This window comes from Aegilops tauschii, chromosome 1, assembly GCF_002575655.3.
Source record: "Aegilops tauschii subsp. strangulata cultivar AL8/78 chromosome 1, Aet v6.0, whole genome shotgun sequence".
Classification (NCBI taxonomy): domain Eukaryota; kingdom Viridiplantae; phylum Streptophyta; class Magnoliopsida; order Poales; family Poaceae; genus Aegilops; species Aegilops tauschii.
The window spans coordinates 457,294,218-457,307,982 of NC_053035.3; the positions used below are offsets into that span (position 1 = coordinate 457,294,218).

Sequence of the window (13,765 nt, forward strand, 5' to 3'; positions counted from 1 at the left end):
GCCACTTGTTTTTTTAATCAATTATCTTAGGCAATAGGGGCCAAATGAGATGAAATATCTTGGTAGGTGGTACCCTTATTTGGCAGATATTTGTGAAAAGTTTTTTCGGCAATAAGTGCCACCGAAATGCTTTGTCCATAAAATTGCTTCTCGCGGAAGAACCAAAAATATCACATGCTACTGTTTTTCTTTACTGTGAAGTGAATCGTTAATCCTTTGCTCATATTGCTTTAGGAAAATGGCGCCACCACCACCACCACTATGTCGACTGTGCAAGTCAAGGTGCGCCAGCAGCCTTGCAACTGGCAAGCTGTTCGGCATCTACTTCCAGCCGAGTTTTCGTCATGCAGCGGTAAGAAATTAGATGAAATGTAACAACTATTTTATTTTTAGTGTTGGCATTACTGCATTGTGTCATTTTGCTTTTTTTACACAGATCATCCCATGCAATGTGAGGTTGAAATTCAACAAGCTGACAGGAGACACTGTGACATTTGAGGCTCCTGGGGGGCGTACACTATGGAGGTCAAGAAAGGACGCAATATGTCGCAGATTGGAGGAGATGGATGGGCCCATTTCCTTGCCCACATGCGTCTTACTGGTGGTGAGTTGATCAGCTTCTCCTTCAGAGCAGAAAGACCCAAGCTGGCTGTCATTTATCTCAGCCTGGTGGAAGATGATGAAGATGACAAAGATGATGAAGATAATGAGGACCCACTCGATGAAGATGATGAGAACCCACTTCATGAAGCCATCATAGCTCAAAGAATGAGGCTGAGCGAGGAGGAGGTGTGCAACCTATGGGATATAATTCCGCCATGTGATGACTTTGTCGGGGTGCCATTCGTGACCCGCCTGACAAGTACCATGGTCGATCAGCATGAAATGGTATGTTATACGTACTGCCTGTAGTAATTTGATGACATATATATGCTTTATTGTTATACTTACAAATGCAAATTATTTAATGATATGCTTAGTGTAGAGTCCAATGATATGCTTTGTGGAATCTAGTCGATGATATGCTTTAGTGTAGAGTCTGATCACATGCTCTTATTAGTGTAGAATCCAAGGAACTATTAATAGTGTAGATAATCCATATATACTTATTAGTAGAATTCATGATTAGTTAGTACAAATGCGTAGTATTGTGTCTTTTGATAGTGTAGAAATCTAGACTTAATAGAAATATATTTGCAAGAGTATCTGCGAGGCTATTTATTAATTGATATGTTTTTCTTATTCAGAAATTGCCAAAGAACCTATTTGTGAGTTGTGGTATCGAGCCTGATGAAGAAGGCTCAGCTGGACTATGCCTTACCGCAAGGGGCTCCGTCACCACCTGTACTTACCGCATGGACACAGACGGTCGCACATACTTAAACTCGCTTGGGTGGAAGAGATTCCTCGTTGGCAAGAATCTTCATGTTGGACAGGCCATCCTAATTACTATCAGGAACACCCACCGCCCAGGCTTGAGGATGATGATCATCGTCGATATCATCTAGAACTACATATGTGTGTGTGGCTATATCATCTAGAACTAGATATGATGATCGTCGTCGATATCATGTAGAACTACATATGATGATCGTCGTCGATATTATCTAGAACTACACATGATGATCGTCGTCGATATCACCTTGTACTGCTTGAGGATGCATGTTGAGTATATATGAAATTATTATCTAGTACTCCCTCCGTTCCAAATTACTCGTCGTGGTTTTAGTTCAAATTTGAACTAAACTAAAACCACGACGAGTAATTTGGAACCGAGGGAGTACTACCTAGTACCTATAATGCTTTATGAAATTGATATCTAGTAGTACCTAGTATCTGGAAATTGTTGTTTATTGAAGCCGGAACGGGGTAGGAAGCCGGGGGGAAATGATGAAAGATATAGCAGTAGCGCGGGGCAAGGAAATCGCTACAACTAATTAATAGTAGCGCACTCCGGAAACGCGTTGCTGATATAGTCCATAGTAGTAGCGCGTGTACAGACCGCGCTACTACTAACAGTTAGCTGTAGCGCCTTATTGGTAGCGCGGCCGCCCGCGCTGCTGATAGCCTCAAAACCCATGCTACTACTAGGGTTTTCCCTAATAGTGCAAGGCCTTGCGAGCGTTTCTCCAGGTTTATCAACAGCTCCGACTACAGTTTCGCTACGGTGGACACCACCAACAATCTAAAAGCGCTCAAGGTTTCGGACTTGAAATGCCCGAATCTTGTCAACATCCAGCACCACTACATGGTCTGGGGCAGCGACAAAAACAAACTGAACTCCTTGGTTGACCTCGCCTCGGCCATCATCGACCCCTACTACGCGAAGATGAAGCAAGAGAGCAATAAGGACAAGAACGCCTGGCACAGTGTATGGCATAAGAGACTGGATGAACAACATGTCAAGTATGCGGCCATGGACGCGTACACAAGCTACGAGATGTACAGGCGGATCGTTGACATGAGGAATTGTCTTCTTCCTGGCAAAGACGAGGGATTGAGCCACATAGCAGTGGCGGGAGCGTCACAAGAAGTAGATGACTAGACGATCGTTTCTCCTATTTTAGAATGCATGCAATTGTTTATTGACGTGTGTGCGAATGATCTGTATAGTCACTTATGTAATTGGATGTCTATTTGAGTTATATATATATATATATATATATATATATATATATACACATGTTATTCTACTGTAGACAGAGCAATTCACACGGCTAATTAGCAGCAATCGTCTGTGTTATTATTGGTCTTCGCACACATTTCAGATTACGGACCTGTTTGTCGCGTATCACACACATCTTCTTCAGTTGAACCGTTTCCATTGTGTTGCCTAATCACACAAAGTTCATCCCAGTGAACCGTATGTTGTATATCGCACACGCCTTCATCTGGCTGCCCGTTTCTTTTGTACCTCCTCATCCCAAACAGTTAATTGAGCTGAACCGTATGCCCTGCATCGCACACGCAACTAAATTCTAAACCGTGTTTGATGCATCTGTCATCGCAAACATTTTGCACCTTTTTTGACGGTTTTTTTACACCACCGTTTGCGATTATGGCATCGCACACAGTTTCGTTGAAGGGTCTCTGATCGTAGTGCCGCGTTTGGACCATCCTGCAGTAGTGCCTGGTCCACCGGATCGTGGCAGGAGCTTCCGATGACACGCAGACGACGGGCGGAGGAAGGTCCTGGGTGGCGGCAACGCGTAGGAGATCGCGACGGGAGGGGATCTTAGCAGTGTAGTTCCTAGGCGGCGGCGGTGGAGCAGTTCCTGGATGGTTGCGGCGGAGCAAGTCCTTGGATGCGGCGGCGAATTTCGTAGCTGGGGGGCGCCGGCCCCAAGCGACACGCTGGCGAGGGGCGGAGGAAGAAGATGGAGGGACCTGTTTGTATGGGTTTTAAGATTATGAGGTTTGTTTTGCAAAATTTCCATTACACTGTGCTCCCGACATTCTTTCCCAGACGAAGGGAGTAGCTGTCAAGAACTTGAAGCTCCAAATTCATTGGGTCTAGAGTCACATGAAGACAGATGAGACCCAATCTGAAGCTCCAAATTCATTGGGTCTGTTGTACATGTCATTTGCGGGCAAAACTGACCTAAAGGCGAAACAAATTCACAGAATGAACTGTCCGTGAACCAATTTCACCCAGATAACCCTGTCGGGTAGCACCCAACATGTAGGCACTATGCTACACGGGGCAGCGCCGTTCTGACAGGAGCTACACTCCCTGCCAACGTGGTGCGGTGCTGCCCGGTCGGGGCCCACACCTGGTTGTGTGAAGCCTTTCGTCTAGGCGCTATGCTATGGAGCATGACGCCTTTGCCTTAAGCGCTACACGCTGGCTTAGAAAATTTCCAGCTCGCCCCCGCCCTCATATGCTCTCTGTTGCTCTCTGGCCCTGGCAATGGGCAAACACTAAGTCCTAGAGTAGCGCATGTGAGTTAGACGCTATCCAACAAATCATAGCGCCTTCCTCTTAGGCGCTATGATAGTTTTGTCTTTGATGGTACAATTCCACATAGTACATACCATGTAAAATTGTGAAGCATCTATGCCTGACTGAATGTACCAGCTGAAACTTAACCCGAAATGAAGCAGACCATCAAATGGTCACTATAACTTGACTATAGGAGTGGCACATCAGAATTTGGTTCAATCACGGAGCAAGATTATGGGAGCATCCCTTTGCAATATTCCGATTTAGATGTCACCTTCTGCCTCCAAGTCTTCCAACAAATCATATGTGTCTGACTGAACATACCAGTTGAAACTTAACTGCAAATGAAGCGCACCTTCAACAGGTTCATTTGGAATGCTCCTGGAATCTTGCTCTGCTATTGAACCAAATTGTGTGCGTCTCGTATAGTCATGTTGTTGCAAATTATTAGATACATCAATCAAAATGGTGTCCTTCCATCCTTATTGAATATTACACCAGTATCCTTATTTCGAGATGACATAGCAGGCCGCGACTAAATTAGCGGCGGAAATCTGGGTGCACCAATCACATTCCTATTTTTGTGGTGATTGCAGGTGTTCCTGTATTTTGGAGCACGGCGACGAAGCGCCATGACTAAATCATGGTTTGGCGTGTAGAGGCAAGATGGTGGCAGTAATCGTGATTTCACGCCGCATGCATAGGGAGAGGGCAAACCATGAAAGCATGGCACTCTCTGATGTGCATCCAACACGTTGGAGGATCTGGAACAATTGTGGCACCAATACCAATAGTACCAAAGCGGAAAAAAGTCCTGTGATGGAACAAATGCAAAACTGGTTCTTAGAACACTTGGGCATTTTATCTAACATGTGAGGAACACTTGGGCATTTTATCTAACATGTGAGGAACACTTGGGCATTTTTATTGGATGGAAGAGGGGTGAGAGAGAAGAGACAAACCTATGTGGGAGCCTGGGGCGGAGGAGGAAATGAACGAGATTGGGTTGTCCTCCTATCACCATCGCGATTGCCATACCATCTTGATTCTTGGGTTGTCCTCCTATCACATGACCTATTTGGAGCTCCAGAGTCTTTTCAAGTTGCCTGTTTGGGGAAGAGGCCGGAGAGTGATGAGCAGACACTGGTAGAAAACAGGGCTTTGGTTCGGGCCTGGCCAGCCCATTAGTCCCGGTTCAGTCACGAACCGGGACCCATGGGGGGCATACGTCCCGGTTCGTACACCTAGGGGGCAGGCCGGGCCTCGTGGGGCATTGGTCCCGGTTCGTCTGGACCCATTTGTCCCGGTTCCAGGCACGAACTGGGACCAACGGTCCTCGCTCCTGGCCCACAGCCATTGGTCCCGGTTCGTGGCTGGAACCGGGACAGAAGGGGGTCTTTAGTCCCGGTTCCAGCCACGAACCGGGACCAATGAGGTACCTATATATACCCCCTCACCGGCGAGCAGAGCACTCCACACTGCTCTGTTTTTTCTGGCCGGCGAGTGGAGAGCTTTGTGGTGCTCTAGCTCACCTACTATGCACATGAGGTGTTCGATGAAATGCCTAAGCCACACTAGTTAAGCTTTCTCCTCTCGAAGCTCGACCTCCAAGCTCCATTTTCCTCAAGATTTGTCTAGGTTTAGCGGTCCGTCATGTCCCGTCCCCGTCTTCACCGCCGTCGATCGCCCGCGCCGATCTCATCGCCGGCACCACCGTGGTGAGCCTCTTGTTCTTATCTTCTTTCTAAAACAAAAAATTCTTACTTGTATGATTAGATAGATACTTGTCTAATTTTCTTACTTTTATTATTGCTCGTTATTATATAGTGCGATGGTTTTGGTATCCGCCCCCGTCGGCCCTCGTCCTGTCTATGATTCGGATGTGGTATATATTATCTTTTATAACTATTTGGTTTCATTTATTGTTTATGACAATTATGCCAACCAACGTGACATAGATTTTATTTATCCAGGAGGTATGTGAACCGGAAATTCCAACCGACCCTATTGTCGAGAGGTTAAATTTAGTTGAAGAAGAAAACAATTACTTGAAGGAAAAAATAAAAAAATTGAGGAGGAGAAGATGATATTGGAGTTGCATGTTGCGGATGTCGTTGATTATCACAAGATCAACATGGATGCAATGCGTTTGAAGATTAGAAAGATTAGAAAATATGCCATTCATACCAAGGCTTGGTATCATTATGCCGTTGGATCAGTTGTTACCTTGGTTGCGATTATGATCACATTTGTTGTTGCATTGAAATGTTTTACATAGTTTCAATGTATGGTTTAATTAGATGCTCTGGAGAGCTATATGTTGTTTAATGAGAACTATGTATGTACTTTGGTTTTAATGTGATGATGAACTTCTATTAATTTGGTCACTTGTCTATCCATGATGTTCTGTAATGGTTTTTGACACACTTAATTATATATAATGCACGCAGATGAACCGGCAATGGATGTACGGTGACAGACACACCTCCGAGTACGTTAAGGGCGTGCATAATTTTCTCGAAGTGGCTGAGGCAAACAAGCAGAATGGTTTCATGTGCTGTCCATGCCCTATATGTGGGAATACGAAGTCTTACTCTGACCGAAAAATCCTTCACAGCCACCTGCTTTATAAGGGTTTCATGCCACACTATAATATTTGGACCAGGCACGGAGAAATAGGGGTTATGATGGAAGACAGCAAAGAAGAAGAGGACGATGACAACTATGTGCCCCCTGAATACGGTGATGCTGCAATGGGGGAAGCTGCTGAAGATCAAGAGGAACCAGACGATGTGCCCGATGATGATCTCCGCCGGGTCATTGTTGATGCAAGGAGACAGTGCGAAAGTGAAAAGGAGAAGCTGAAGTTCAATCGCATGTTAGAGGATCACAAAAAAGGGTTGTACCCCAATTGCGAAGATGGCAACACAAAGCCCGGTACCGTACTGGAATTGCTGCAATGGAAGGCAGAGAATGTTGTGCCTGACAAAGGATTTGAGAAGCTACTGAAAATATTGAAGAAGAAGCTTCCAAAGGATAACGAATTGCCTGAGAGTACGTACGCAGCAAAGAAGGTTGTATGCCCTCTAGGATTGGAGGTGCAGAAGATACATGCATGCTCTAATGACTGCATCCTCTACCGCGGTGCGTATGAGGATTTGAACGCATGCCCGGTATGCGGTGCATTGCGGTATAAGATCAGACGAGATGACCCTGGTGATGTTGACGGCGAGCCCCCCAGGAAGAGGGTTCCTGCGAAGGTGATGTGGTATGCTCCTATAATACCACGGTTGAAACGTCTGTTCAGAAACGAAGAGCATGCCAAGTTGATGCGATGGCACAGAGAGGACCGTAAGAAAGACGGGAGGTTGAGAGCACCCGCTGACGGGTCGTAGTGGAGAAAAATCGAGAGAAAGTACCGGGCTGAGTTTGCAGGTGACCCAAGGAACGTATGGTTTGGTTTAAGCGTGGATGGCATTAATCCTTTTGGGGAGTAGAGCAGCAATCACAGCACCTGACCTGTGACTCTATGTATGTATAACCTTCCTCCTTGGATGTGCATGAAGCGGAAGTTCATTATGATGCTAGTTCTCATCCAAGGCCCTAAGCAACCCAGGAACGACATTGATGCGTACCTAAGGCCATTAGTTGAAGAACTTTTACAGCTCTGGAATGGAAACAGTGTACGTGTGTGGGATGAGCACAAATAGAAGGAATTTAACCTGCATGCGTTGTTGTTTGTAACCATCAACGATTGGCCCGCTCTCAGTAACCTTTCAGGACAGACAAACAAGGAATACCACGCATGCACGCATTGTTTAGCTGACACCGAAAGTATATACCTGGACAAATGCAGGAAGAATGTGTACCTGGGCCATCTTCGAATTCTTCCGACCACCATCAATGTCGAAAGAAAGGCAAGCATTTCAAAGGCGAGGCAGATCACCGGAAGAAGCCCGCCATGCGTACCGGTGATCACGTACTTGCTATGGTCAATGATTTACACGTAATCTTTGGAAAGGGTCCTGGCGGACTATCTGTTCCGAATGACGCTGAGGGACGCGCACCCATGTGCAAGAAGAAATCTATATTTTGGGACCTACCCTACTGGAAAGACCTAGAGGTCCGCTCTTCAATCGACGTGATGCACGTGACGAAGAACCTTTGCGTGAACCTGCTAGGCTTCTTGGGCGTGTATGGGAAGACAAAAGATACACCGGAGGCACGGGAGGACCTGCAACGTTTTCACGAAAAAGACGGCATGCCTCGAAAGCAGTATGAAGGTCCTGCCAGCTACGCTCTTACCAAAGAAGAGAAGGAAATCTTCTTTGAATGCCTGCTCAGTATGAAGGTCCCGTCTGGCTTCTCGTCGAATATAAAGGGAATAATAAATATGCCAGAGAAAAAGTTCCAGAACCTAAAGTCTCATGACTGCCACGTGATTATGACGCAACTGCTTCCGGTTGCATTGAGGGGGCTTCTATCGGAAACGTCTGATTAGCCATTATGAAGCTATGTGCATTCCTCAATGCAATCTCTCAGAAGGTGATCGATCCAGAAATCATACCAAGGCTAAGGAGTGATGTGGCGCAATGTAAAGTGCTTGTGGCAGGAACCCGGGAATGATTACTGTGGATGCTACGTCTGCGAGTTCATCTACAACACGACGGCCAAGAATAAGCGGGGCTACTCTAAAAGACAATATGAAATGCGTAAGCAATAATATTCACAATTTTATTTTATTACCATCATTTGTGTTGAGTTTCATTCATATATATGTATTGACCCCCTTCTTCAAATTAGATATGGCAGATGCGGAATGAACTCCTACCACAAGATCGCATGCGAGGAATTCAAGAGGAATTGGCGGGATTCTTTCTTGACTACGTGTCATCAATAAAGTCGGATAATACCATGTGGAACTTGAGTTCAGATGTTAGGGTATTGTAAGAGATCTTACATTTTGATATATATGTAGCCAGTAGTGTCGAATAGATATACGAAAACTTGTTGTTCGACCAATCTCTCAGAGAAGGAGAGGTCGATCACTTCTCTCTGTATATGTTCATGACGATCTTCTGTACTTAATGGTTTCCTTCATTTGCTTACTAGCTAGCGTGTCGAGTCCTCTCTATGCGTATATATAGTACGTAGCATCGACCAAGCACGGAGATAAGAGAGGACACTTCTCTCTATTAGCTAGCTAACACAATATATGAAACCCCTAAATTAACCCTACAAAACCCCCCAAAACCCCCAACCCCCCCCCCCCCTTCAGAAAAAAACAAAAACCCTAGCCCCTGAAATGCTGACGCGTGGATGCTTATTGGTCCCGGTTGGTGCTACCAACCGGGACAAAAGGCCCCCCTTCCTGGGCAAGCCGCAGTGGCCACGTGGAGCCCCATCTATCCCAGTTGGTATAAGAACCGGGACTAAAGGTATTGGGCTTTAGTACCGACCCTTTAGTCCCGGTTCCCGAACCGGGCCTTATAAACCGGGACAAATGGGCCTTTTTCTACTAGTGAGACAAGGCCGTCGTCTACGTGAGGGTGTTGTCTCCATAGCAGCATGGATGGAACGGGGTGGTAGTGTTGCTGCCCTTGCTGCTGGAGCATGAGCCTGCAACACAGCTTTGTCGAGCGGGCGAGGGGTGGCCGGGGGCCGGGCGGAGGTGGGCGGGGGACGTGGTCACGCGGCAAAAAATTTACTTTGCGCAGTTGCGGCCGAGTATTTTTATGTCACCGCTAGGAGGCGGGGTAAATTTTGTACTTCCTTAAACGCTTTAGGAATTCGGCTAAGTCCCGGTTAGAGGGGTAAAACCGAAATTTTACTTCTCTATAGCCTTTTAGGGATCAGCTAGAGATGCTTTAGGATAGTAAAATTCGGCGTGTTTCCCCATTTTATTGGTTCAAGGGTAGCTGTAACTTTTTTTTCCTCTTCTTCATTCCCGAGAAATAAATTAGGAGTAAGATTTCACTAATGTCGTGGAGTCAAAATCCATAGTGATTATAGACTTTAAAAAAAAACTTTCAATCTATTCATCTTCAATCATGGCAGTACAAAGAACAACAGAGATAATAAAAATTACAACTATGTATGTGGACCACCTAGCGACGATTACAAGCACTGGAACGAGCCGAATGCGCGCTGTCATCATCGCCCCTCCCTTACCGGAGTCGGGCAAACCCTGTTGTAGTAGACAGTTGGAAAGTTGTCATGCTAAGGCCCCATAGGACCAGCGCACCAGAGTAGCAACCTTCATCGCTGAAGAAAGTCATAGATCAGAACGATCAAACATGTAAACACCCAAACGAAAACGAACAAAGACCGGATGCAAACAGATCCACCGAAGACTAGCACCGACTGAATCCCGCGAGATCCGACAGAGACACACCTCCACACGCCCTCCGACGATGCTAGACTCACCATCAGGACGGGGATAGAACGTGGGAGACATTATTCCTACTAAGGCACATTGCCGCCGCTACACAGCCTCAACCAAGACATTGAACCTAACAAGAAGAGAACAGAATCCCTCCTCTCGGCGGGGGGCCAAGATCCTCCGCACCTCCATGGCCTAGAGGCCGTCGGAGATGGGGTGGACCGGCGGCGGCGGCGAGTGGCGAAGAGCTTTTCCTGTAGAGGAGGAAAGAGATATGTTGTGGGACCAATTGATCATAGTTATTATAGATGTGGTAAATGGATCTAGCCTATGAAGATTGGCTTGTGAAATCAAACCCTGATCAGCTTGTTATTTACATAAATTCAGATAAAAACATAATTTACATAAGATACAGTTCATCATGCCCCTCAACACTACTCAGTGATCAACAACTATTGTAGCGCCGCGATGTCCCCAAACCCATCCCAGGGCGTCGTCGTCGGTGCCATCCTCTCACCGCTACCGTAGCACGACGCCACGGCGGCCCCCTGAAACCCGGCATTGTTGCCGCAAGCGTTGCTTGGCGACGAGAAGAGGCCGCACACGTCCGAAGAAACCCCATGGAAGAAGTCGCGGTACTCGTACGACCCTTCCCCCGCCGGCAGCTCCCCGACGCGATCCGCGCACCCTCCCGTCCCCTGCGGCGAATCCGGGTCGTTCCTCTCCACCAGCTGCTTGAACATGGTCGACTTGAGAAGCAGGCTGAGCGCCGTGGACGAGGACGACGACGAGCTCCTCCTCCTCAGGCCGCCACCGAGCGCCGCCGCGCTGTGGTCGAGGATGAAAGGGCTGCCCGGGGCCGCCGCCGTCGTGGGAGGGAGCATGAGGTGGGCCTCGGCCGGGAGGAAGCGCTCGTGCTCCACGGGGCTGGGAGGGAGCTGCGTGTGCATGCCGGCGAGGAGGTGGTCGGCGAGCACGGCCGGGCCGGCGACGGGGGGCTTGAGCCACGTGATGTAGGACCTGAGGTCGAAGTTGGTGACGGCGTTGACGCCCTTGTACTCGATGGCCGCGATGTCGTAGGCGCGCGCCGCCTCCTCCTGCGTGCCGTAGGTGCCGAGGTAGAGGTACTTGTTCCCGAAGACGCGCCCGATCCTCGCCTCCCATCGTCCGTTCTGGTGGTGCCTGGCGACGCCGCGGTACTTGGACACGCCTCTGGAGAAGCCGCTGCTCTTCCTGGAGGAATCAGGTTGGAAATTTCAGAGTTAGCTAGGTGCACGTAAGAGGAGATTGGAGACATGCATGTGCTAGGGGTTTGGAGTTAACATGTGCCACCTCCTTAGCGACGCGAGGTACTCCTCCTTGGTGAGCGTCTCCATGATCTTGAGCTCCTTGTCGTAGTCCATGACCGGGAAATTGGTGTAGGTGGTGGCGCCCCAGTACTTGAGAGCAGCCAGGTCGTAGGCCCTCGCCGCTGCCTCCTCCTCGTCGTATGCTCCAAGATACACTGTTGCAGATCAAACACTTCTGTGTCACTACTACTTTCCAGCGTTAATCAGCTGATGCGTGTACATTTCTATCGTGGCATGGCAACAAAGCAGAGTATTGTACGTACCCTGCTTGCCCTTCTTCCTCTGCGTGGGGTTCCACGAGTTCTTGTCCCACAGGTGCGCCTCGTAGCGGCCCGTCCACCGATGCCTGCATCCACACATCCATGGAAGAATTGGTTACCTTCACACCAAGGCATCGGGACATATGCAATTTTGATGAACACGGCGAGCTCATCTTTGAACATAAGTAAGCACACTTTACCTGCTGACTCCCCGGAACCTGGAGCTCCTCTTGACGGCGACGCCGGGCAGGGACGCCTTGCCGATGCCGCCGCCGACCGGCCCGAGCGTCGGCTCCCTCCTCCTCCTCCTGACCACGACCTCGCCGCCGCCCCCGCCGACCACCGCGGGCTGCCCCGCGTAGCTCTCGATCTCGCTCTTGACCATCAGGATGCTGTCCATACCCACCTCTTCTTCCCTCTCTCCAACAGATGTGAATGTGATCGATCGAACCAAGGAAACCCAACGAACGTAGGCCGAGGACGTGCGGCAATGTTGCAGTTGCGCTTGTGTGAGAGGAGCCAGGTGAGGAGACGAGCTGCTGCGTGCAGGTGTCCGCGCGCGGGGGCGCTTATATGCTGGCGACAGATCTTGTCCGGAGCGGCAGCTAGGGAGGAGAAGCAGACAAGGCGATTGATGGTTCCGTGGCTCCCGCGTCTGTCTTTACTATGCGGGTTTTGTTCGGGAACATCGATTTTAAGCGCATGCAGCCACGGATCCTCTGTCCGGTGGCGGAACTCGGCCGAGTTTCTTGGCGACGGCTGCGTGTGTTTCCTTGTTATATTATACAGTACGTGACCGGAGCGGAGAGCATATGTCTGCGTGGCGAACTAGGGAGGGCTCGGAGGAGCAGAGCGTCGCGTTCGCACGAGCCCGGACCAAAGCGTGCTGGGGACGAGAGTACGAGGACGAAATAGCGGCAGGCCAGCTGAGAAACCCGTGCGCCGCCCTTGTCTCGTGCTCTGCTTGCGGAGTAGGTGACATGTCTCGTGCGCTTCACCTGCGAAAGTGACGATCCCTCGTTTTCTTTCTGGTGGAAACTCTCGGCTTCTCAACAACCAGCCCTGCGACTGCGAGGGCTTGGGGTGTTCGTCGCGGCCGTGGCGCCGACGCATTGACGGTGACAGGGACCGGCGCTCTCGGGTTGCCCGCGCCGTACGAGTGCGTCCGTGTCGTGCCACACACCGTCCAGTCCATCAGAGCGGCTTCGATGCCATTGGGAGTCAGCTGACCGCAATGAACTGCAGCAAAATCTTCAGTACTACTGTACGCATTAGTGGAAACACATGGTTTGCGATGATGTTTTGGCAGGAGTAGGACATCTCGAATAAGACTTTTTGGTTAGTATGCTTGATCAAACAACAAACATGGTTGTGGCGCAGTTGGCAAGCGCGTAGGTGCGTGCTCCTGAGCTCGAGAGTTCGAGCCTCCATCACCACAACAACCGGGGTACAAAGTGGTGATGAAAATGCTCAGTGGCAACTTGGGTCGTCGCATGCATCTGATTTGCAGATGATACGAGCAAATCTGAACTTTGTTTTTGTCCTCCTTTTTTTCTGTGCTCCGTCCCCTGGACTAGCTGAACAAACAGAGCGAGAGGTTGGTCGGTCAAAATTCAGAAGAACAAAAGGAGATTGGCTTCGCCCGGGTTCGAACCGGAGACCTTCAGTGTGTTAGACTGACGTGATAACCAACTACACTACGAAACCGTTGAGTGCTAGATTCCTCTAATAACTATATGGAGGTTACGTGCTATGCATTTCACATGGAAGATGATAAATGCACGAAAAAGAAAACAAGGGACAGTGGACTAGCTGACATGGCAGGAGACGA

General features: G+C 48.8%; 1 protein-coding gene and 1 non-coding gene across 2 annotated transcripts; both read right to left on the reverse strand.

Annotated features, from left to right (window-relative positions):
• Positions 1 to 10,683: 10,683 nt before the first annotated feature.
• Positions 10,684 to 12,441, reverse strand: LOC109732729 (uncharacterized). The gene is made up of 4 exons (XM_045232375.2): positions 12,135 to 12,441; positions 11,938 to 12,020; positions 11,658 to 11,829; positions 10,684 to 11,558 (listed from the first exon to the last, which is right to left on the reverse strand). Exons 1-4 carry the CDS (start codon positions 12,332 to 12,334, stop codon positions 10,778 to 10,780), a joined length of 1,236 nt encoding a protein of 411 aa, XP_045088310.1. The 5' UTR covers positions 12,335 to 12,441; the 3' UTR covers positions 10,684 to 10,777.
• Positions 12,442 to 13,567: 1,126 nt separating this feature from the next.
• TRNAV-AAC (transfer RNA valine (anticodon AAC)) lies at positions 13,568 to 13,641 on the reverse strand. The gene has a single exon. It is a non-coding gene; the product is annotated as a tRNA-Val (tRNA).
• Positions 13,642 to 13,765: the final 124 nt, after the last annotated feature.

Excerpts from the sequence above, each read along its gene's own strand:
- LOC109732729 (XM_045232375.2), bottom strand. The coding sequence starts at position 12,334 with ATGGACAGCATCCTGATGGTCAAGAGCGAGATCGAGAGCTACGCGGGG. Across the intron at positions 12,021-12,134 it reads AGGTTCCGGGGAGTCAGCAG|GCATCGGTGGACGGGCCGCT; the intron begins GTAAAGTGTGCT and ends GTGTGGATGCAG. Across the intron at positions 11,559-11,657 it reads TACCTCGCGTCGCTAAGGAG|GAAGAGCAGCGGCTTCTCCA; the intron begins GTGGCACATGTT and ends TGATTCCTCCAG.